Raw genomic sequence first — 22,605 nt, 5'->3', positions numbered from 1 at the left:
TAGAGAGTTCCTATTTCTTTTGTTTGAGCAGATGAAGAGCAGGGGAGGATATTCCCAGGAGAGGGTCTGATTAGTGGTGACATCATGAGTTAGGAAGGTCACAATTTGTTTCAGACTCTTATTAACTCCCATTGTTCTGGTCTTGGTCTTTATTAGTACGAATGGTACAGCTTAGCTGTTGCAAATTCTGCCTGTAATTATGCTTAGTTAATGAGTTGCAATTAAGGGTTTCTAAAGCCTTTCCACTCAAATACCTGGTTACAAGTGGTTTTATAATTCCGAGCAAACTTCAGTAGTTTGGGCTGAAACTTTCCATTTGAAGTGTCTGCCTGTGGTTGAAGGATACTTGTTGTCACGGGTCTCTTTAGAATTGACAGCAGGACAAATACACACTAAAATTCTGGCTGTTTCTCTGGAAGTGGTGTCAGATGGCACTGACAAAGAGGGCACATTTTTGTCATTTTGGGGGAAACCAACGGTTCATCCTTAGCCAAAAGGCAAGGCTGCCCTCTCAGCTCTTGCCCCAAGCATCACTGATGTTGTACACCTCATTTTTGTGGAAGGAAAATCTTTAATTAAGAACATAACTGGAACACACGGTGCTAAGGCTGAATTGAGCAACAGGGACTGGCTGGCTTAAGCTGTAATGTTTTAAGACAATAATTTCCCAAAGTTAGGATTTGTTAATGTGAACTTTGCTGTTCCATGTCAGTGCAGTCAGAGGAGGTGATTAAATCCATTTTATTCAACACTGAAGCTCCAAGCAGTTGGCATTTGCACTGACCTGGTTGCAAAAGAGTAACGTTTGGTTCACGTCTCAAGTTTTTGCTCTAATGAGATATAAAAGGATTTGTCTGTGTCTTAAACTGTGAATCTTAAATTCATTCTCATGTTTGCCAGTTTGATATTTCCTGCTTTTCAAAGGCTGACCATAAACATTTAAAAGAAGTGAACCACAGGGAAGTACTGTAAGTTTTTGTGGCCTGTAGGATAAGCGTTAGTTTGCAGTTGTGAGACACGCAGTTTTACCTTGCCCTTTCCCACCTGGGGAGTAAACAGTCAGGAGAAAATGTTCATAATGAGAAAGGAAAAGGACAGTGACTGTCTAGGCTGGTTTTGAAATGCAAAGGCTTTAGGTGCTTGGTGTAGAACAGTTCAGTGTGAAAGACCACAACAGTGCTGGGGAGGTGAAAGTGAGATGACTTGAAGTGATAAAAGGCTCAGGCCAAACCAAGGGCTGCTCTTAGGAAGATCAGTATCAGCTAAAGCACAAAATAGAGGCACAGCTCAGAGGAGCTGAAGGTGCAGAAGTTGGGGCTCTGTCCCTGCACTTGAGGCTCAGTGCACACTGGCCCTGAGGCAGAACTGCTGCACACAGTGAACAACTTCTGTTTGTGCTTATCTTAAGCAATGGGACCTCTGCCTGGTCTGATGGAGACATTTGGGCAAAGAGAACATGAAAAGTGATGAGGAAGTCATGTCAGCTCTGTAAAAATCCAAATCAAACAACCAACACCTACAAAAAACCCCAGACTGAATAAACGGTTCCCACCCCATGGAGTACTTGAGGCTGTATCCAGTCCTGCCTTAGACCTGGGCCACACATCCCATTTTTTGGGCTTCAGAGGGTGGCTGAGAGTGACTGACTTGTTGTATGACCTCATTTCCTTAAAAAATACAGTGTTGGAGAATCCTCTCGTAACACTGAGGGATTTGAGAATTGTTCTCCCATTATCTCAAAACTTCAGGGAAGAAATGTAAGAATTAAATGGAAGAGCATTATTCTGTGTTGAAAGTTCCACGATGTACCAACAAAGGTCCCTGCTTTGGAGACTGGAGCATGTTCTGCTCTTCAAGAGTACAAGAAAATCTGTGAAAGCACCGAGTTCCTTTTCTTTGTTTCTTAATGGGTCCCACTGAAAGCAAACCCAAATCCTGGTATCATTATTGGCATGGACATTTTGTAGGATTTGCTTTCAAGTCTTCCATGTTGTTCCCTGCTGTAGCGGGTTGAGTTCGAAACCGGGCAGAAACACCAATTAAATGTAGTGGTTTTGGTTCAAAATATTCATTACTAACTTGTTTTCCTTCTGTGAGATAAGAATTAGGAGAAAAGCAAAGCAGGCACAAACCTTAAACAGTTGCAGTACAATGAAAGAGTTTTATTACTAATAGAATTAAAAGTAAAGAGACAATAACAAAACAAAATTAAAGCAAATCTCCCCCCCCCCCCCTCCAGCCAGCACTTCTCTCCTTTTACCTAGCTCACACAAGGGATAACAGAACATGGGATGTTAGTCAGTGTTCCAGTTCTTGAAAAGTCTCTCTCTTATGCTTAAGGGAAAAAAGGGTTTTTCCTTCAGTTGCACGTGGTTCCCAAACTGCCACTAACAGCAGATCCGCCCGGAAACAAACAATCTGCTGTGTGTAGAACATCTCTCCCATGAAAAATCTCACAGTTCTTTCACACTGCAAAACATGGGCCATCACATGGGGTTATTCATCTTTTTAAGGATAAGTTCTTTTGGCCTGCACACAAAGGCTCTTCTTTGCCACAAGTCTCTAACAGCCTCTTGCTACTATAAAGCCTGGCATCGGCATTCTTCACAATCTTCACAGGCACACGAAGATACTCCATCCCCCCATGTTCTTCAAATGGATTAAAGAGACAAACAGTTTGTGGTATTACAATTTCTTACCACGGCATGCAAGAAGGTTTCTTTTAAGCTGCCCGCCAGAATCGTGGCACCGCCCTCTTTTCTCCCAGTCGCCATGCTCAGCTCTGTCCCATGTGACTCACTTCTCTTTCTCTCTGACTGACACCGCCATGTTGAAGGGTGTTCTTGTTCAGCCTTTATGGTGGGGAAAGCCTCGCTCCCTTTGTGCTGCTGGCTGCGTGGTGTCTTCTTCAGTTCAGCACGAAGTGTGCTGGCTGCAGACAGGAGGCTCTGCCGGCTCCCGTTGACTCCGCCGGCCCCGCGTGGAGAGGAGAGGGACCCGCCGGTCCCCAGAAGCCGCGCTGGATGGGTTTAGCTGTGAGCAGTCCATGGCTGGTTTTAGCTGCCTGTGGCTCTGAGGCAGTCCCCCCCAGCCACCCAGGGACCGTGCCACAGCGTTGGGAAAGGGGGAAAGGGGCAGTGGCCCCGGCCCGGCCCGGCGGGGCCGGGAGGCTCCGGAGCCCCCACCTCCCAGCAGGCGAGCTCCGACCAAAAGGGAAGTCCCGCCTTTCTGTGCGGTTTAAATATGTAAATTGTGAGAAGCGTAATTGGTCTTAAAGACTGTCCATCAACTCAGGGTCAACCCAATACACCTGCATTATTTCTCTCTGAACTGCTTGTAAATAATTGAAGACAAATATATCAGAACTCCAGGTGCCTGTTTAGATGTAGTGGTTTGTAAGTATCAAATGGTTCTGAGTTTAATTGAAGTCCTCAGAGTTTCTCTCTGACTGTCACCTGGGCTCTGCCTTTTTCCTGGAACAAGGCGGGATACAAGTCTCAAGTCCTTGTGGTACCTCAGTGAGGTGTTTGTGTCTCACACCAGGGAATCATGAAATGGTTTGCATTGGAAGGGACCTTAGAAGCTGTTTAGTCAGGACTCCCATGGCCAGCCTTTCCCACAGCCAGCTTGAGATTCCAAACTCATCGCTCTGTGCTTGGGCAAGCAGCCGGGAGATCAGCTGGCAGTGGGCATCTCCCCAAACACAAGTGGCAAACCAGAGTCCTCCAGCTAAGGATGTTACTGAGCTAAGGATGTTTTTTTTTTCCCTTTTTAAAGGCAACCAATGTTAAAACTGAGACTGACCCTCCAGAAGCCAGAACCCACAATCTGAGACGCAGAATGGGCTGTGCCCCTCCAAAGAGTGATGGTGGTGAGTGAAACACGGCGTGAATGCAGTTTCTGTTACTTTGTACAAACACGTTTTAAAACCAGAGTTAAAATCAGCAGTCGGAACTATTGGAAGTATTTTACAAAAGAATCCAACTTAGTGTTAATTTTAAAATTGGGTTTTACGGTAAAAAGTTCTTGTATGGGTTTGAAATATTTTTTGGGTTTTTTTTCTTGTAAGTAGTTGAGCTTTCTTGAAGAAGATATTTTCAGTTGAAAAAAACTTAGAATTTTTCAAACTTGGGTGTCTCTTCTGGAGCAATCGGAAATGAGATTGGAACCATGTTTTTGTTTTGTATTTTAGATAACATCAGTCCATGAGCTTTAAATAGAAGAAACTCTTTTAAGAGTGTATCAGATATCAGACACTTTTAGGAAAGAATTTGGATTTGAAAACAGGAAATTAAACTCATGAAAGCAAAAGATAGTATGTTTTGAGCTTAATGATAAAATCCCCATAATATGATTAAATTGCTGTTATCAACAGTCCTGAGTTTGTTCTCTCCTTAAGAAGTAATTATTTGAGACTGAGAAACAATACTTAATGCCTTCAGATGGAAGAATAAGCTTGTTGATAAATAATTTAGCCAAATAAATACAGGAGCAATTTACAACTACTTAATAATTCAGATTACCTGAGCAATCTGTCAGTCCCATTTGTTCATTCAAAATCTTTTTTTCAATAATTTGTTTAGATTATGGTGATTTGGAATTCGATTCTTTTTTCTTCAAGGAGTCTCTAAGTACTAACTTCCCTCCCCCAAGAGCAGAAGGAAGAAGCTCTTTGTCGACATTTTTTAACATCACATGGAAACAAAACCTTAGCTTATGAAGCTGCTCATAATTTAATTAAAATTAATTGAAACGGCATATAAAATAGTAAAAAACTGTGGGCTGTGATAGCCAGTGCTGGCTCGTGGTGGTGTGCTGGGATTTTTGGATAACACTGGCTTCTGGAGGCATTGCAGGAGTTCAAGCCTTGCCTTATGCTGACTGAAACAAGTGTAGGGGGGATAAAAATTCAGCAAATACCTTGGTAGGATGCAGTCTAACAAGCAATAAATAAACAATAACAAGGAATACTAAGCATTGAAACATTTTGTAATATTTTCTTTCTTTTTTTTCTGTTGCCCAGAGAAGGAAATGCGCAGTGTGGTGAAACTCCCTGAGAAGAAAGAACTTTCTGGGGAGCCAGAGAAGGACAAATCCAAAGTCAGATCTAAAAAACCCACCAATGCCGTGAGTACCCCCTGCCTTCCTGCAGCTGCATGTTTTGCAGGCATTTCTGGGTTTCTCTGGGCTGTGTAGTAAAACCTTCTGTCACTTTGTCACATGGAGGACTCTTGTCTTCTTCCTGAAGCCTCGGGGCTGAAGCACAGCAGTGTTTGTGCCTGCTGCAGTATCAACACTGCCAAAGCTTCATGCTTTACAGACTGGGAATGACAGGAGGGTTAAGTTTCATTAACTAAAGTAACTTGTTTTCTGTCTCCAAGATACAGTCTCAAAATAAGCATTTTGAATGCATAGTCCAGTGGAAGTGGTTCTTGTGTGACCTGATGCCTCTCCACTGCTCCTTAACCCCAGGGGAGCTCCGTGCAGGCTGTGGCACATGGCACTTCCACAGACCTGCCCCTAATTCCACAATTTCAGCACTAAATTGGAAGCTTGGTTGTTCAAATGCATCTTACAAAACCAGCCCTGTTCCTGCTCCAGCTCTCCACATGCCACCAACTATCCCCCAAAACCACTCCCTGAAGGCAGTGGTAGTTGTCTCACTCTTGAGAAGATAATGCTGAGGTGGTTTCTGCCCATGCCACGACTTGGGTCCCTCCTAAAGCCAAACATGTTCTCATTCAATCCACACCTGTAGCTGGTACCTGAGAAGGAGGAGTGCAAATACCAGAAGCCTGACACCCTTACCCCCCAAAAGAAACAAGCTTGTGGGGAGGAGCAGGAGATGCTGCTGCTTTTTTTAACACCATAAGGCGAGAGGTTCTGCCTGTCCTCATGACTGTTCTGTGTTTGGGAAGAGCATTCCAGGCTGTTGCTGGTGAGAGTTGGATGTAGGACAGGGAGCAGAGAGCCCATCCCAGGTTGGAGTGCCTGTGCCTGTTCCTTGGGGCTTAGGAGCTGCTCTACCAGAATTAAGAGCTGCCCCCCTACCCAAAGCTCTGCTCTGGTGCCTTCTCTGGGGAAAACAAGGAGCACTCCCAGCAACAGGAGCCCCTTTCTCTCCAGATTTCTGTCTTCCAATGCAATTGGTCTTGGAGGGGAATGAAACACCTGAGGCTGCACGTGGGAAAAGGGTTTGTGAGCCCCCAGCAGGTGTTGGGTTATGCCTGCCAAGGCCACAGTGCTGCTGATGTGAGCTATCCTGGCACTCGGTCAAGTCTTCTGGCATTTGGGAAAAAAAATGCATGGAAGGGCTTGCAGCTCTTGTGGTCTTTTCTTAAATTACAGAGGGAGGTATTTAAACTGTTGAAAGAACATTCAGGGTGTGTTTGTCTCATTTCCATTGCAGAGCTAAGGTAAAAATAAGCTTTGGGAAGTGTCCCAGATGAGAGTTACCAAACTGCTTTCACCCTGAGTTACCTTCAATGCTCCCATTCCCACTGTGGAATTTTGTGTTGCAGGTGGATTTGTATGTGTGTCTCCTGTGTGGCAGCGGGAACGACGAGGACCGACTCCTGCTGTGTGATGGCTGTGATGACAGTTACCACACCTTCTGTTTAATTCCACCCCTCCATGATGTTCCCAAAGGGGACTGGAGGTGTCCCCAGTGTCTGGCTCAGGTAATCTGACAAATCACTGCAGTTAGGCTTAAGGCTAATATGTATTTCGTGGTTTCTTTTAAACTGATCACAGGAATAGAAAATATAATTTTTTGTTATTTAAGGTTGTGCAAACAAGGTGATAGAGGTAAAGCTAAAATGAAGACTGGGCATGCTTCGTATTGCAAAGCTGACACTTACTGTTTTGAGCCAAAAATTGGTGTGTCTTTGAAAAACATTCTGGATTTTAGCTGACACCTTTCCTCTGTACTTAAAATTGGAGTTTCACTGGGTCTTCAGTGTAGTGGTTTATGGATCTTGTCCTGCTTAGCTCTATTAGAGTAAGGAGAAATTAGGCATATTAATTCATTAATGTTTATGCAGATTTATAAATAAAAATTATAATTTGGTGAATCAAGCAGAGTTTCTTCTTCTGACTCTGCCCTGTGGGACAGTGTTTTCATTTCAGTGGTGTCCTGCCTTCTTACCCCTCAGAAGCCGTTACAGGAGCCCATTTGTGTAAATGTGAGCACAGTGTTGTGTTAATATGTTATAGAAACAATTGCCTTTTCACTTGCAGGAGTGTAACAAGCCTCAAGAAGCCTTTGGGTTTGAACAAGCAGCACGAGACTACACCCTCCGCACGTTCGGGGAAATGGCAGATGCCTTCAAGTCAGACTATTTTAACATGCCAGTACACGTATGTTCCTGCTTTATCCTGATGTTGTGTAGAGTTCACTTTGTGTGGTTAGTTAAAATAGATAACTCTGGGGAGGGAGGAAGGGAAGGACTCTGGTCTTGAATGGGATGAAATCCCAAATCAGAGGTTCTCATTTACGTCAGTGAATCCTGGTTCTTGCTGGTGTCATGGTTTCTCGCTCCACCAGCTGCTTGTGTTTTTATTTGGTTTTTTCCCACTTCAGAAGAAGTGTCTGTAGGGAAGAGAACTGTGACTGTCAGCCACTCCTGAGAGAACAGGGCAGCAGCATCTCCTGGAACTACATCTCTGCTGCAGTTGTTTTTCTCTTGTTGAAACAATTTTAAAGTGGGGAAAAGCTTCAAGCTAATGGAGATTCCTCCCTGGGACAGCTTTGATGCACATGCTTATCTACTGATTCCTCAGTACATGCTCCCTTTTCTTCTCATACCTAGATGGTCCCCACTGAGCTGGTTGAAAAAGAATTCTGGAGACTTGTCAGTACCATTGAAGAGGATGTGACAGTGGAATATGGAGCTGACATTGCTTCAAAGGAGTTTGGCAGTGGCTTCCCAGTTAGAGGTGGGAAGTTTAAAGTTAGACCAGAAGAAGAGGTAGGTCTTTGAGTTCACTGTGAACATTTTTATTGCAGTTTTACATTTAATAACTCCTTGGTTCAAAGCACAGTAATGGAATTGGTTTACAAAGTGCTTGTTTTGTGTATCTGGCAGAGTATTTGAAGAAGAGAACTACACTGGGGTTTTGAATAAATAAAACTTGTTGTGATCAGCCATTCAAAGCCACAGGTTTATTCTAGTAGTTAATAAATAACTTCCAAACCAAATAAAGGTCTCATTTTAACAAAGCAGGTCAGGGCAGGGTTGTGAAACAGGCAAAGACAATGTGGGGTTTAGTCTTTGAGTCATTAACCTGTTTCATATATTCCTCAGTTGAGGAAAGTGCTTTTCTTCTATTGCTCTTTAGCACTTTTATCTTCCTGGGGTTTTCACTTCCTGTTGTATAAACCTGTGACCATTCTGTTCAATTTTCAGGAATACCTTGATAGTGGCTGGAATTTAAACAACATGCCTGTGATGGAGCAGTCTGTGCTTGCTCACATCACTGCGGACATCTGTGGGATGAAATTGCCCTGGCTGTACGTAGGAATGTGCTTTTCCTCATTTTGTTGGCATATAGAAGACCATTGGAGCTATTCCATTAACTATCTGCATTGGTGAGTTTGAGGAATAAACCCAGTCTAGGAAACACTCTCCCTTTCCTTCCCTATTGCCCTTAATTAGTGGACTAAAAGCAGATTCACAGAGCTCAGCCGAAGTAACCATTGCTGTCCTGTTGCAGCAGGGTCAAATCTGACAGTGTAATTCCTACATTGATTTACTTTTGGACAAGAGGTCATATTTTGGAAAGAGACATCCATTCCCAGTTTTAAAAAATCCATGAGAGATGCAGCAGATACTCCATCAAATGTTTTATTATACTCAATGTAAACTAAAAACCATGCGAGTTTTCTTTTAAAAATCATCCAACTTCAGCTAACAACTCAGTTCCGGCACGTTTTGTCTGTTAGATGGATCATGCTGTCATAAATCCTCTCATCAAGCCAACACTTGTCAGCTGTAATCAGGACAGATCTTTGCCATCTCTTTGATATTTTAAATAGACTGAGCTTCTTGAACTTCTCACCTTGCAACATCTTTTCTGGAGTCTGGATTATGGTTGTCACTCTTCCTGAAACCTGTCAAGCTTTTTCTCTTTCCTAGTTCATATTCAAGCAGAATGGTAAAACCACATCTCAGCTGCTGTTCAGTGGGTCCCTTTTGGTTGTTTGTTCAGTTGCTGCTCCTTGAAACAGCAGCTGCTGCAGTGCAGCCCAAGAGCCAGTGACTTAATTCACTTGCTTTCATGGTGCTTACTGTTATGAAAACAAATGTTTGAGGGTGAGTGAAGGAGTGACAGGATTACATGGTAAAAATGATCTTTCTTGTCATGTGTTGCTTTTTTTTTTTTTTTTCCTCATTGTCTGAGTCTTCAGTCAGACTGAAAACTGTGGGTGGGAGAGGAGCTTGCAGTACAGATTTCATTTCTCCAGGAGAGTTTCCCTGTTCTTAGAATGGCTTTCTGTCCTCCATAGTGTGCCCCCAATTGCAGTATTGTCTGCAGAAGGGCAGAAAGGTGTCAGTGCATACATGTACATGTGCACACACGTGATACATCCAGACACGTGTGAAAGTTGCTTGACTTGCTTTCCATTTATTTATCCTCCAGTGGGAAAGTCCTTGATGTCTTTTCACTTGCAGATATTCTTCCTTATTTCCCTTCAATGCAGAAGTTTAAGTCTGCATTGGAGAGCAATGTGCAATTGAGGTTGAAGCTGTTCTTGTCCAGAGCAGTCTGAATAACCTGCTTCTGCAGAGACAGTGCTCCAAACTCTGAAAAGACTCCAAAAGGCAGGACTAGTTCTTGGGAGAGTCCTAGGGATGTTGTGTCCATCTTCAGCGTTCCCATGGGCCTTGGAGGAGCCTGTGTCCTGGTGCAGTGTTGTGAGCAGCTTATCCCAAGTGACCCAGGCTGCAGCAGCAGAGCTTTCCCAGGGTTGAAGACCATAGTCCTACAGAACTCTGAGTCCTATGTTAGTTCTAGAAATGGTAAAAGGGAAAAAAAAAACCAAATCTTTGCTTCTAAAGATGCTTGGAAATAAATAAGATGTCAGTCCTGAACAGAGGAAGAATGGCCATCACCGCTCCTAGCGTTTCTACAGGCAGGGATGTGGAGCAGTCAGGAGGCAGAGCAGAAAGGCCTGTGACCTCCACTGCTGCTCCCTCAGGCTGCTGGCACCTCAACACCTGCATTAGACCTGTCTGTTACTTGTTCCCCGAGGTCCAGAGACCCCCAGTTCCAATATCCTGCTCCAAGTTTAGCACAGTTTGTATCTGTCACCCATTTCTTGGTGCTGGCACCTGTCAGGGAGCAGAACTCTTGACTAGCCCAGTCCAGACACAGGATGGTTTTTAGCTGCATCTGTGGCTGGTCTTCCTGGATTCCTAGAGTTGTCCCAGGGATGATGGCCAGGTTCAAGGCTGCAAAGTCATTCAATACTCTGTAACAACAACTTGTGATACCTTGTGTGTGACTGCCCCTCCATAGTCTGTCCTGCTGGCTGCCCTCTTCCCCTGACCCAGGGACTGTGTGAGTACAGGAATGAGCTCCTAGGGATGAGGAATAGGCTTCTGGATTCACACTGCACTCTTTTCTTTTGGAATCCTCCCAATTGCTTAATGATTGATGGAAGAAAAGAACACTGTTGGGTCAGTTTTAGTCTGCCAACTCTTCAGAAGTCTTGGAATAAGGTGATCTGTCTGTTTTCCTTTCTAAATACCTTTTCTAAACTCATTCTTTATAAGGCCCTGGAGGCATTTTCATCTCAGTGCTGCACTGAGCCAGTGTCAGCTTGAAACAGTATCTGCTGGAACACATCTGCATCCCCTTAATTCTCTCAGCTGGCTTGCATCAGGTTAAGCTGGTGCAGAAAGTTCTTTGTTCCTACTCTGGATATGGATTTTTTTTTTCTCCTTGAAGTCTTGCATAATTTGGAAGTTTGATTTCTACTTCCTATGTGTTGCTTTTATGGCAGTTACGCGTAAGACAGAAAGAACTGGCTTTGGTTGTTGGACCCAAGAGGGAGTTTGTGTTCATGGGAAAAGACAGGCAGCTTATGTTTTGAAGTTGTGCTGGAATCAGCAGAACTTCACTGAGGACTTCGTCAGACTTTTTCTCCCTCCCCCAGAATATTTGAAGTACCTGCTCAGAAGTGTAGGCAGTTAAAAACAGGTCTGGAGAAGAGGGACCTGTGTAAAATGTGAAGATTCAGGAAGGTACAGAACCTTTGCATTCCTTCCTGGTGATATGCCCTTCCTTTGACATGGTGTATTTTAAAGCAGAAGACTAAAAATGTAACTTAAAGTTTGCTTATATTTAACTTTTTTTAATAATCTTGCAGGGGGGAGCCTAAAACGTGGTATGGAGCCCCAGGGTACGCAGCTGAGCAGCTGGAGGATGTAATGAAGAAACTTGCTCCAGAGCTATTTGAGTCCCAGCCAGATCTCTTGCACCAACTTGTCACCATAATGAACCCGAACACTTTGATGGCCCACGGGGTGCCTGTATGTGTCGGACTCCTGTGCTACTCCCCCAACCCAACCCTCTTTGATTGGAACGCTACTTAAAGCTGATAATTGAAGCCACTTTTATTACAGAGGTGGTGTGGTGGTTTCCATGTGTGTTGCATCTTCCTTATCCAGTAAAATGTGCCAGTGTGAACAGATGGGCAATGGAATTGTTGCCTTTGGAATCGACTGGCAGACTCTTCTCTGGAGATCCATCTTGGATATTTCTATTTCTGTGTCTCAGCTGGAAGGTTTAGGCTTTACCTTTGGAACAATGGCAGGAGCTCTTGTATGTCTGTTCAGTCAGACACTGTTTTTTTGGCACAGAGTTTCTGTCAAGGGCCCAAACCCCATTCTTCCTTTATTTGTCATCCACATTCTCTTATTTTTCCTGGATAAGTCCTTAGGTATTTAAAAAACATTTTTTCATCAGATTTCATCTTATTCCATACTAGATTATTCATGGGAATTATGTCCCTTTACAACTTAATTGGCTTTTGATGAGCTGGCCTTGGGACTTGAAGGAAAATCTGGAAAAAGTAGCAAAATTTGTGGTGTCTCCTATGATTTGGTAGCCTCCAAAATGGAAGGATGCAGGAAGAGACCTACCTGCTTTCATGCTGACTGTACAGCCCCAACAGTCTTAGATGAACAACAGTATGTACTTTAAGGTTCCCAATTTCTCTTCCCCTTCAGCTGCACATTGGAGAGAGCTGGATCTGTGTTGACCCTAACCCTGAGGTGTGAGGAGCACAAGGCCCAGGCAGCCAACCTAGAGCTATTCAGAGTGGGGTGTGGCTGAGTGGAACCCTTGGCTTTCTGGGGTTTTACATGGCACTTTATCAGCTGCCACTTGTAATTCTTGGGCTTATGGTTTCAAACTCTTGGAAGTCCTCACCGAAGTTACTGCGAATTGGAAATCCGTGTTCTCCTTGAGCCGCCAGCTGTGTTTGGGTGTGAGCTGACGCTGGCCTGTCTGTCCCCCCAGGTGTACCGAACCAACCAGTGTGCTGGGGAGTTTGTGATCACCTTTCCCAGAGCTTATCACAGCGGCTTCAACCAGGGCTTCAACTTTGCTGAAGCTGTGAACTTCTGCACCGTCGATTGGGTACGTTCCAAAGCAGTTTTCCCCTAAGTGAGCAGTTCCAAAGCTGTTCCTAGCTGGTGTACAGCTCTGATTTATCGCTGATGCACAAGTCTAGGCCACAGATCAGAAGGAGCCTGTTACTGGCAGCATGGTGTTTGCTGAAAGGGTTTGTCATGCACTGAACTGGGGGCTTCCTCTGGTTCAGAGGATTTGGTTTGGAATTGTACATTAGGGCTGATGTAGCTTTTGCAGCACAGTCCCGTGCATGCCTGGAGTATGAGATGAACCAGTGCTACTGGAGTTTGCTCATTCTTGTGTCCCTGAGTTCCATTTCAAATCAAAAGCTGGAATGGAATTTCCTAATTTATTGCCCTGGGAATTCTCTAAGAGGTACTTCATGCAGCTGCAAACCAAATCCAACTTGGATATCTTTTCTGCTTTAGCCTCTTTGGTAAAGTCAAATGATACATGCAACACACGCTAATAACAGTTAAAGACATTGATAGTCCTCTTGTGGGGGGAAAAAAATAGGAATTGCATCTCATGTGAGAGCATCCTCTTGGATAGCAGAGGTACTCCCGGTTTTTAGGGAAGAACACCTTAATGAGAAGAGAGCAGAAAGTTCTCAAGTTCAAGTGGAAGGTTCACAGAGCAGTACATCATTCCCAGTAAGCTTCACTCAGCTCACTGACCCAGCAGAGGTGGACACACATTACAGCTATTAGGTTAGAGTTATTGAATAAGTTCTCTGTCTTCTTTAAAATAAACATGAATGGAGGACAGTTGGTCCTAAGTTACAAGTAATTTTACCTTCACAGCAAATGACTCAGACACACAGTGCTATCTGATCTCACAAAGACTCTTTGAAGCTTCTGATATTTCAAATTACTTCTCTTGTGATTTTTTTTTTTTTTTCCCCCAAAAGGTCTTGGCTATTTGTAAGTGTAGCCCTATTACCACAGGCCTGGGCCCTAGGGTACATCACCGTGTCCTACAGCCATAGGGAGGAGGAGGAGAGAAGATCCAGCAGGCAGGAATTGTGCAGCAAAATTGATTTATTTAATTATTTTACAAACTCTATTTTAAAGACTTTTTTTTCATAGTCTGATTGGACAAAGGATCAGCCACCCCTTGGGGGTGATTGGCTAAAATCCTGAAACATCCATTGTCAAAATATATTTCTACTGTACCATAAACAAGACCTCTCAAGGTTGCAGGTGTTTGGTTCTTTACATAACTCTGCTACCTCTTCTGTGAGAGAGAAAAATCTCTCACAGACTTAGAAAATAGCAAGAAAATCCTTTCTAGCAGCATTTTTGTGTCCACAAAGCCCAACTAAAAAGGTTGCTAGATGTAAAAAACATTACTTGGGAGATGACTAATCTTGCAAGAAAGTTTTCTGCACTTGACTGTGCTTGCATGCCAGTTGGTTTAGTTTGGTTTTCCCCCTTCCATGACTTTCACACTGGACCCAACACATAACCTCGTTGTACCCTGAGCATCACTGTCTGCCTGGCCTTAAAATAGAGCTGAGTGACCTGCCCAGCTCAGGCTGCTCTGCCTGCAGCCATTTAGGGATGTCAGTGGTCCCTGAGCCAGCAGTTTCTCGTGCTGCAGCACAGTTCATGTCAGGGAGAAGGCCCAGGGTGCCCTGCACCTGCCTGGGATGGGGCATCCCTCGAGTGGTGGAAACAGGCTGGGTTTACATACTTGTCCCGATGCTTTCTTGGCCTCAGTGCATTTTTATCTTGGATCTTCTGAGCCCACTGTGGTTTAGTGATTTAGTAGCCCTTAATTACAACCTCTACAAGAGAGGGCACCTCCCCCAGCTACACAGCTCACACCCACAGAGTCCACTGGGAAAGAGCCATGAGCATCCCTGTTGTGCACAACTCGGGATCTTGATTTCTCTAGTTTTACACTCCAAAGTATGAATATTGTCGCTAGAAGGATTTGTCTTAGCCTTTCCTTGGGACAGTTTTTGGTTAGTAGCACGCAGAGTTAGTACCTTGTTGTCATTGCCCAAGTGCACCCCCTGATGCCGTGTCTGCCCCGCAGCTGCCCCTGGGCCGGCAGTGCGTGGAGCATTACCGGCTGCTCAACCGCTACTGCGTCTTCTCCCACGACGAGATGATCTGTAAAATGGCTTCCAAAGCAGATGTCCTGGACGTTGTGGTGGCATCTACAGTCCAGAAAGACATGGCTATTATGATTGAAGAGGAGAAGAGGTTACGTGAGAAGGTTGATAAACTGGTGAGTTGTAGGAAATAATGGTTTGGGTGGGAAGGGACTTTAAAGGTCATCTTGTTTCATCCCCTGCCATGGGCAGGGACACTTTCCACTAGACCAGGTTGTTCCCAGCCCTATCCAACCTGGCCTTGAACATTTTGAGAGATGGAATTCATTATAATGAATGAAGTAACAGTTGAAACAGTGATATGAGAACATGCTGGTTTTTGTACCAGGGTGTCAGAGGCTTAGAGGTACATAGTCCCTTCCTAAGTTGTGGATTTCAGAGGACTACCTGGGTAAAGAATCATTGATCATGCACCTTATTTTAGTATCTGCCCTTTAATGTTGTTCAGAATGTCACTTTTAAGGTAATATTTGTACTTTCAGTAATATTGCCAGAAAAGCTGATTTTTCATTAACCAAGATTTCTGTCTGCCTGGCTTTAATATCTTATATCTAAACTTCATTGTTCTTTCGATAAATTTACCTTCTGGTGTTCTAGCTTGGAATAACCACCTCTTTGTAACAGTCACTTCTTCATTAGGCTTTGGTGTAACACTCTTGCAGGGAGTGACTGACTCAGAGAGGGTGACGTTTGAGCTGTTCCCTGATGATGAGCGACAGTGCCTGAAGTGTAAAACCACCTGCTTCATGTCAGCAGTTTATTGTCCCTGCAAACCTGGGTTGTTGGTGTGCTTGTACCATGTCGAGGACCTCTGCTCCTGTCCCACCTACAAATACAAACTGGGGTAAGCTTGAGGTAGTAACTAACACCATGATCTGGAGATAGTACTGACTGTGCAGATACTGTGGTTTGGTAATCTCTGCTGCCAGTGGGGCTGGTCTCTGTTTCTGTTTCAGCCCTTTGCAAATCCAGTGCCCCCACAACAATGGGACTGTTTTGTGCTCACACACAAAGCCTCTTCAGCATTCAGCTCTTCTTGCTCTATAATGGCAAAAGTTGCTGGCTAAGTTAGTTTGCATTTTTATTTATAGCAACCAGGTCATTGTCCCTTAGATCCAGTCCTTGCCAAGGAGTATTGTTTTGCTGTTTGGAGCTTTTCCTTCCCGTTGTTAACTTTCCCGTGCTGTTTAGTACGTTTTTGTCCTGTATGAATGTAGCTTGCTCTAAGACAGTTTCACAATTCTGTAATTGTCCTGCAGAAATTGCCTTTTCAAGCAATTGCAGCAATGAAACTGTCTCAAAAGGAACATGGTGTGGTTGTATGGTCTTAATTGTTTAACCCTGAGTGCACAGCAGCTTATTTCTCTGTTGTATGGACCAACACATCTTAGAAGTACAAAATGATTTGGGGCTGGAAGGGGCCTTAAAGCTCATCTCATTCCATCCATGCCATGGGCAGAGACAGGCTGTTCCAGTAGTCCAGGTTGCTCCAAGCCCCATCCAACCTGGGTCCTCATCTTGGTGCCCCTCCTTCCACCCTCCTGCTGCCCTGCAGTGTTGCTGGAGGTTTGAGGTGTGTGCTGCCCGTAGGTACCGCTACACCCTGGAGGAGCTGTACCCGATGATGAACGCGCTGAAGATGCGCGCGGAGTCCTACAACGAGTGGGCTTCCAACGTCAACGAGGCCCTGGAGGCAAAGATCAACAACAAAAAAAGTGAGTATCTTACCTGCTGCCTGTAGCACATAATTCAAAAGGGGCTTTTCTTTTCAGTTTTTAGTTTCTGAACCATAGCAACTTTTTTCTTATGTGACAATCAAAATAAATCATTTATTACTTCATGTTTTAAAGTAAATATTTGAGCTGTTAAAGTCCCAGAAATGATGCTAAGCTGTCTCTGTGACAAGACTGTAAATCACTTTGACACAAAATATAGCTGAAGTAGAAATAGAAATACATTTAACAGGTTGTGTTTCTAAGCCTTACCATGGAAAATGCATCACAAAGGGAGACTTCTTAACTTAATGTCTTTTTCAACAGGTCTCATCAGTTTTAAGGCTTTGATAGAAGAATCAGAAATGAAAAAGTTCCCAGACAACGACCTGCTGCGACACCTCCGGCTGGTGACGCAGGACGCAGACAAGTGTGCCTCAGTGGCCCAGCAGCTGTTGAATGGCAAGAGACAGACCAGGTAAGTACCACTCCATGTCTGCAGCAAAATTGGGGCACCAGAGATGGATGTCAGTAGCCACTGATGGATGCTAGTGCTCTGCAAGACTTAAAAATTAAAAGAATCTTTGTCTCCTCAGCAGAGCCATCTTTGACAGGGAGATTCGGTTTTACTACATATAATAAGTTGAACATCCTTGGTTTTCAAATCTCTTCTTCCTCTGTGTTTGACAGTTAGTTTGTAAATTCATTCCAGTGTTCCCTGAAAAGGCAAAAATGGTGTGGTATGTCCAGACAAAGTAACACTCTGCAAGATACAGTCCCCTTGTCTTTGTGCTATGGGCACTATAAATCTGTCCACAGTACAGGTGATGATGTTGTGTTCATTACCCTCTGTGTTGTGGAAAAACAAAGTGCCTTAACTCCCTGAGCTGCTGCTGGTGGGGAATGTTGTACGAGAGCTCTGAAAAAATACTTGCTCTTTACATTGAATCTTTTAGATGGGTTATTTGCTCAGGGGATTTGAGGATAGGGCAGAGTTTGGGTAACATGTTCTTTGTGAACTGCCTGCCTGGTCTCGCTGGCACTCTGTGTCTGAAATGAGTTGAAAAGAGCCAGAACAGAAGGCCAAGGCTGGTTCTCCTCATTGCACAAATCTAGTTATGCCTGTATAGATGTAAGAGCCTTTCTCTCAGGATTCATGAATTGTCATCTTCTGTTGTGTCATTCTTCACCCATAGATCCCAGACTGGTTTGGGTTGGAAGGGACTCATCCCATTCCACCCCCTGCCATGGCCAGGGACACCTTCCACTGTCCCAAATTGCTTCAAGCCCCCTCCAACCTGGCCTTGGACACTTCCAGGGATGGGACAGCCACAACTGCTCTGGGCAGCCTGTGCCGAGGCCTCCCCACCCTCACAGGGAAGAATTCCTTCCCACTGTCCCATCTAACCCTGCCCTCCTTCAGCTGAAAGCCATTGATCAGGGCACCCAGACTCACCATGGGCACACTGAGCCTTGCGGGATGGTGGTTTCTAAGAAAATGTTGGGTTTATATATGTGGAGGACAGTATTGCTCATGTCCAACAATCTTACATGTGAATTACTTCATAAAAAATTGTCATTTGTCCCATCTGGAGAATTTTCACTCATTTCTGCTTCTTTGAACAACATGGTGTTTATTGGAGCAGTTGCCTTTTGTGCTGGTAGTGATGCCTTTTCCTGGTCTTAAAATCAAGAGTCAGACACGGTTAGAAGGGGAAAAGGAATTTTACCTTGGTACTTATTTTAAGGATCCTTAGGTGCACACATCCAGGTCAAATGCACCAAAATGCACCCCGCCAAAATGCCCGCCCAAAAAGATCTGGTATCACATTATAGGTGTTACTAATTAGCAGATCTATCAAAGATTCCCCAATGAGAGGCTCAAGTGAGCCCCCCTCCCCAAGGAGCCTTCCCCTGGATGGTTCTATCTTGGTTTACAGAATGTGTTCTGGAGAGGACCTTGGGCTCTGGGGCACACCGATCCCCAGCTACGAAGCTTCTAAAATGTTGAGTCTCTCAGCTTGACAAACAAGTCCAAGAATGTAGGCAAAAAGCACTGAGAGTACAGAAGTTGTAAAAAGGTATAACAGGGGTATAAAAGAAAAGGCAAAAATCTTCATGGCATCGGTAGAACTGCACACGTGTGGTTCCTGCATGTCAGCTGCCTCACCAGGACTCGTGTAGCTCATCACTCCTGCGTTCTTGCAGTACTTTGAAGGCTGGCTTGGAAGGACTTTGGGGGTGGAATGTTCTGCTGTCACACTTAGACGTGATTCTTGTCTTCCTTTGTGGTGATCCCTGTGTAAGTCTTTGTAGTAGGAACTTGATAAAAATTCACCTTTGCTGTCTTGCACACACAGGAGGATGAAGCCTCTGTCACAGCAACATAAAAATATTGCAACAAGGAATGAGAAATTCACAGGCATGACTTCTGCCAGATAGGGGATTTCCAGCGCAGAGACTTGAGGCACCATCATCAAAGGACTTGTCCACTTCTGATCTCCTCCTTCATTTGGTGTTGAGCCATCTCTTCTTCTGGCATCCCCAGTCTGTGTTCTCCTATCACTGGTGCTTTTCAGGTCTCCCAGTGCTGAACTAGGAGCAGCAGCCAGGCCATTCCCAGCTTCTCTGTGCCAGCTGAGTCCTTCCTGCACTGAATGTGTCCCTGACTTTGTTTGACCTGGGGAGAGCTGGGAGCGATTTTTATCTTCGTCTCCTTGACTAGGTGTGTTCTTTTGTGAGCATGAGAGGCTCCCAGCCTCCCTCACAGCTGGGCCTGCCAGCTCCTGCAGCATCCCAGACTGGGACGAGTAATTCACGCAGTGCTGCTGCTGTACACAGTGTCAAGGCACTGCTTGCATTGAGATTCTTATTTGCTCTAGGAGAGGTTTTAGTCCTTCTTGCACCATTTCTCCTTGGATCTTTTTTGGCATGTTTCTAGAGAAAGTCTAGTTTCATATCTTCATAATTTTTAAGTTTTAAAACCCATGTTAATTGATTTTTTTTTCCTTACAAGATTGAAGTGGGGGATGCTCATAACTTCTGGAGAAAGAAATAAAGAAGAGAATTATCTGCTTAAAATCTTCATACATGTTACATCACATGCAGATTCATGTGCCTGAAGCTCCCATCTGCAGGCTGATGGACAGCCTCCATCACGCCGAGTGCCAGGTGTTGGTTAGGAAGGATTGTGGATTCTGCCTAAAATTTGGTTTGTGCTTTTGGCAAACTTTCCGTTATGGACTGAGCATTTCGGTCTGATTCTGAGTTTGGAAGAGGCATGCAGGGGACTTCTCTGCTGTGGGAAGGCCATCCCTGTCAGTCACAGCAGTCAGTGACACCGGAGGATCTCTTCCAGTACAGCAAACACAGCAGTTGGTGGGGAGAAGACCAGGGGAGATGGTAATAAATCATAGTAAATCCTGTGACTCCTGCTCACCAGCTTCTCTGCAGTACCTGAAGAGGTGCAAACAGGCTGTACATCCCTATTTCCTCTGGGTGCTGAGGGATTAAACCCTCACAGATGGTGGTTGGGAGATGTTCTCTGAACATCTGAATGGGGCCAGAGTCCAGTGTGGCCTGCGTTCTCCTGGCAGTGGAAGGCAGCAGTGTTCCTGCCCTGTTGCCATGTTTTTCCTGTCTTTTCCCTTCCTTCTCTGTTCCTTAGAGTCTCTGAGAATTTGTGCTTGGAGACCTTTGTGATTAATAACCCTGGATGGACATGGGTTGGGCTTCTGTCAATGGTTTTTCTTAGGCTCATGTAATTTCTGGTTTTCAAAACATCTTGTGTCAGCTTTGCCATTTAGATATGTGTGTATATGTACATAAATATTTATATATTTCAAAACTTGTGCCTTTTCTTGGAAGATACTGTAGGGCTTCCTCAAAAACCAGTAGAACAAAGCAGACTGTAAAGAAACCTGTGTTGTACCTGAGGCTTTGAATTCATTTTATTGTTCAGCTGACTGGGGTTTGGAACTCCCAGTGAGATCCTGTGTATCCGTTAAAAATACCTATTTTTAACACGGAATGGTAAATTAAAATTTATTTTATAGTGTTCACATTCCAGTCATGCTGGCATATCCTGCTGGGCTGTTCTCCTCTTTTGTATAAATAACGCGCTGTGGATTCAATTGGAGCCAGCATTGTAAGGGATCTTTCCTTTTCTGTTCAGGGTTCTCAGACCTCATTAATACTGGCTTGAGTTTAGAAAGCTTTTAATATTGGGCAATTTGTTAACACTTATAAGCCACTCATTTGATACAAAGCTTTTAGATAAAAATAAAAACGCTGATTTTAGTGTAGAGAGGATTTTTCAGAAGTGCCTACACAACCTGTCAATATAAAACCCATTCAGAACTGGGATTTGTTCTCTTTTGGTCTGGGCATGGGCAGAGCTGACTACAATAGCTACTGCAACATAACTGAATAGTTTATCCACAGTTGCATTGTGTTCTGGAAAAAAAGCTTAATTTTTTTCCATAATAACCAGTGCCCTTCCAAGGCTGAGTAGTTGTTCCAGAATCCTGTTTAATATGAGTGTTTCAACAATAGCTCATTCTGCAGTGGCAGACTGAGGTTTCCCATGTGTGTGAGCCCTGGGCTGCTTGGGTGCTTGTGAATATTCTCTTATTCCTGAAGAAGGCCTGGCTGACACGAAATCATAAGCAGATGTCAGGGAATCAAAAAATCACAGAATGGGTTGGGTGGGAAGGGACCTTAAACCTCATCTTGTTCCACTCCCCGCAGGGACACCTTCCACTAGAGCAGGTTGCTCCAATCCCTGTCCAGCCTGGCCTCGATGTTGAGAGTTTTGGTTTTTATGTTTTTCAGTGCTAACCAAGAAAGCTGAACGGTGTCATTGCAGGTACCGCTCCGGGGGAGGGAAGTGTCAGAACCAGCTGACGGTGAACGAGCTGCGGCTGTTCGTGAGGCAGCTCTATGCCCTGCCCTGTGTCCTCAGCCAGACACCACTGCTCAAGGTAACCTGGGAAAGCCTCGGGAAGGGAGCCAGGAGCATTTACAGAGTAATGGGTTTGCACTGCATTCATCTGCCATGTCACTGTTTGCTCCAAGAATTAATACCTGGGCACTGGCAGGCTGGGCTGACTTGTGCACATGGGATGCTGAAGAAAGGAGCTCTGAGCGGCTGCTGTTCGTGGTCAGCAGAGTTCTATACTGCACAGGCAAATCAAACCATTCATGTTGTATGAAGGATTGCAGGAGGAGCAGCAGGATGACCTTGGTAACTACAAGTTAAGAGTTTGGGGTCAGTTAACTGGTCTGCTCTTACGAGTAAAGCCAGGTTAATCTGAGAGCCTTCAAACTCCCCGCTGCTCTGAGGGGACAGCTCTCTTGTTCTTACCACTTTCCTTCGTTAACCCAGAATCAGCTTTCTCAGTCTTGTAATTAGATCCCTCTTTGTGCTCTCAAGCCACATTCCAGGAAACCCCCCAGATAACTCCAGCCAAACCCAGCCCAGGCTGCCCAAATCCTCTCTCTATCAGAGTACCTGCTGCTGGCAGGAGTCAGGTCACTGTGGATCCCACAACCACCAGCTGTGCTGGTTCTGTGCTCCCCAGATGATCAGCCCTCAGGCAAACTGAAAGCAATTCAAAATCTTGTTTCAGAATTTGCCAAAATGTTCCATATCACACTGAGGGGCAATAAAAAAAAAAAAAATCTGTGCATCTGCAATTCCTGTCTTAAAGGAGAAGGGCTTTGCATATTTGTGACACTTGAAACCAGGAGATGGCTGTGTCCAGCTCTTGAACTGTGCCTCAAGTATCCACCCAGCACTGAGACACCAGACAGTGCCATGTAAATGAGTGGGAATAAACCAGTTCAACTCAGCTTTGACTGCTGCTTTGGAAGCTTTATCAGCCCTGCAGTGTGTGGATCAGATTTGATACAGTCCTATTTACAGTTATTTGTTTATAGCACTGAAGCTGTGAAGTTTCCTTGGTGGTTGAAAAGCAGAAATTTGGAAATGCCAGACATGCAAACAGTTCCTCTCCATCTGGCATTCCTGAACAGGAAAATAACAAACACATATGGTCGGGGTGTTTCTTTGTATCATCCTCAACAAGCCTCAATTATATGTAGTTGTGCAAATTAGGCCGTTAATAT

At 44.5% G+C, this 22,605-nt stretch overlaps 1 protein-coding gene across 1 annotated transcript in view; it reads left to right on the top strand.

Annotated features, from left to right (window-relative positions):
• Positions 1-22,605, top strand: part of KDM5B (lysine demethylase 5B) — a 57,308-nt gene that overhangs the window by 21,215 nt on the left and 13,488 nt on the right. The window contains exons 6-18 of the mRNA XM_082295996.1: positions 3,778-3,871; positions 5,024-5,127; positions 6,522-6,680; positions 7,240-7,359; positions 7,812-7,970; positions 8,409-8,590; positions 11,375-11,537; positions 12,529-12,648; positions 14,686-14,880; positions 15,427-15,608; positions 16,355-16,479; positions 16,804-16,954; positions 21,344-21,458. Coding sequence (XP_082152122.1) covers positions 3,778-3,871; positions 5,024-5,127; positions 6,522-6,680; positions 7,240-7,359; positions 7,812-7,970; positions 8,409-8,590; positions 11,375-11,537; positions 12,529-12,648; positions 14,686-14,880; positions 15,427-15,608; positions 16,355-16,479; positions 16,804-16,954; positions 21,344-21,458 — 1,869 coding nt within the window. The remainder of the gene's footprint in view (positions 1-3,777; positions 3,872-5,023; positions 5,128-6,521; positions 6,681-7,239; positions 7,360-7,811; positions 7,971-8,408; positions 8,591-11,374; positions 11,538-12,528; positions 12,649-14,685; positions 14,881-15,426; positions 15,609-16,354; positions 16,480-16,803; positions 16,955-21,343; positions 21,459-22,605) is intronic.

This window comes from Coloeus monedula (genome assembly GCF_965178545.1).
Source record: "Coloeus monedula genome assembly, chromosome: 23".
Lineage (NCBI taxonomy): Eukaryota > Metazoa > Chordata > Aves > Passeriformes > Corvidae > Coloeus > Coloeus monedula.
The sequence above is the reverse complement of the archived record's forward strand: the minus strand, read 5'-3'. Positions and strand labels throughout refer to the sequence as shown.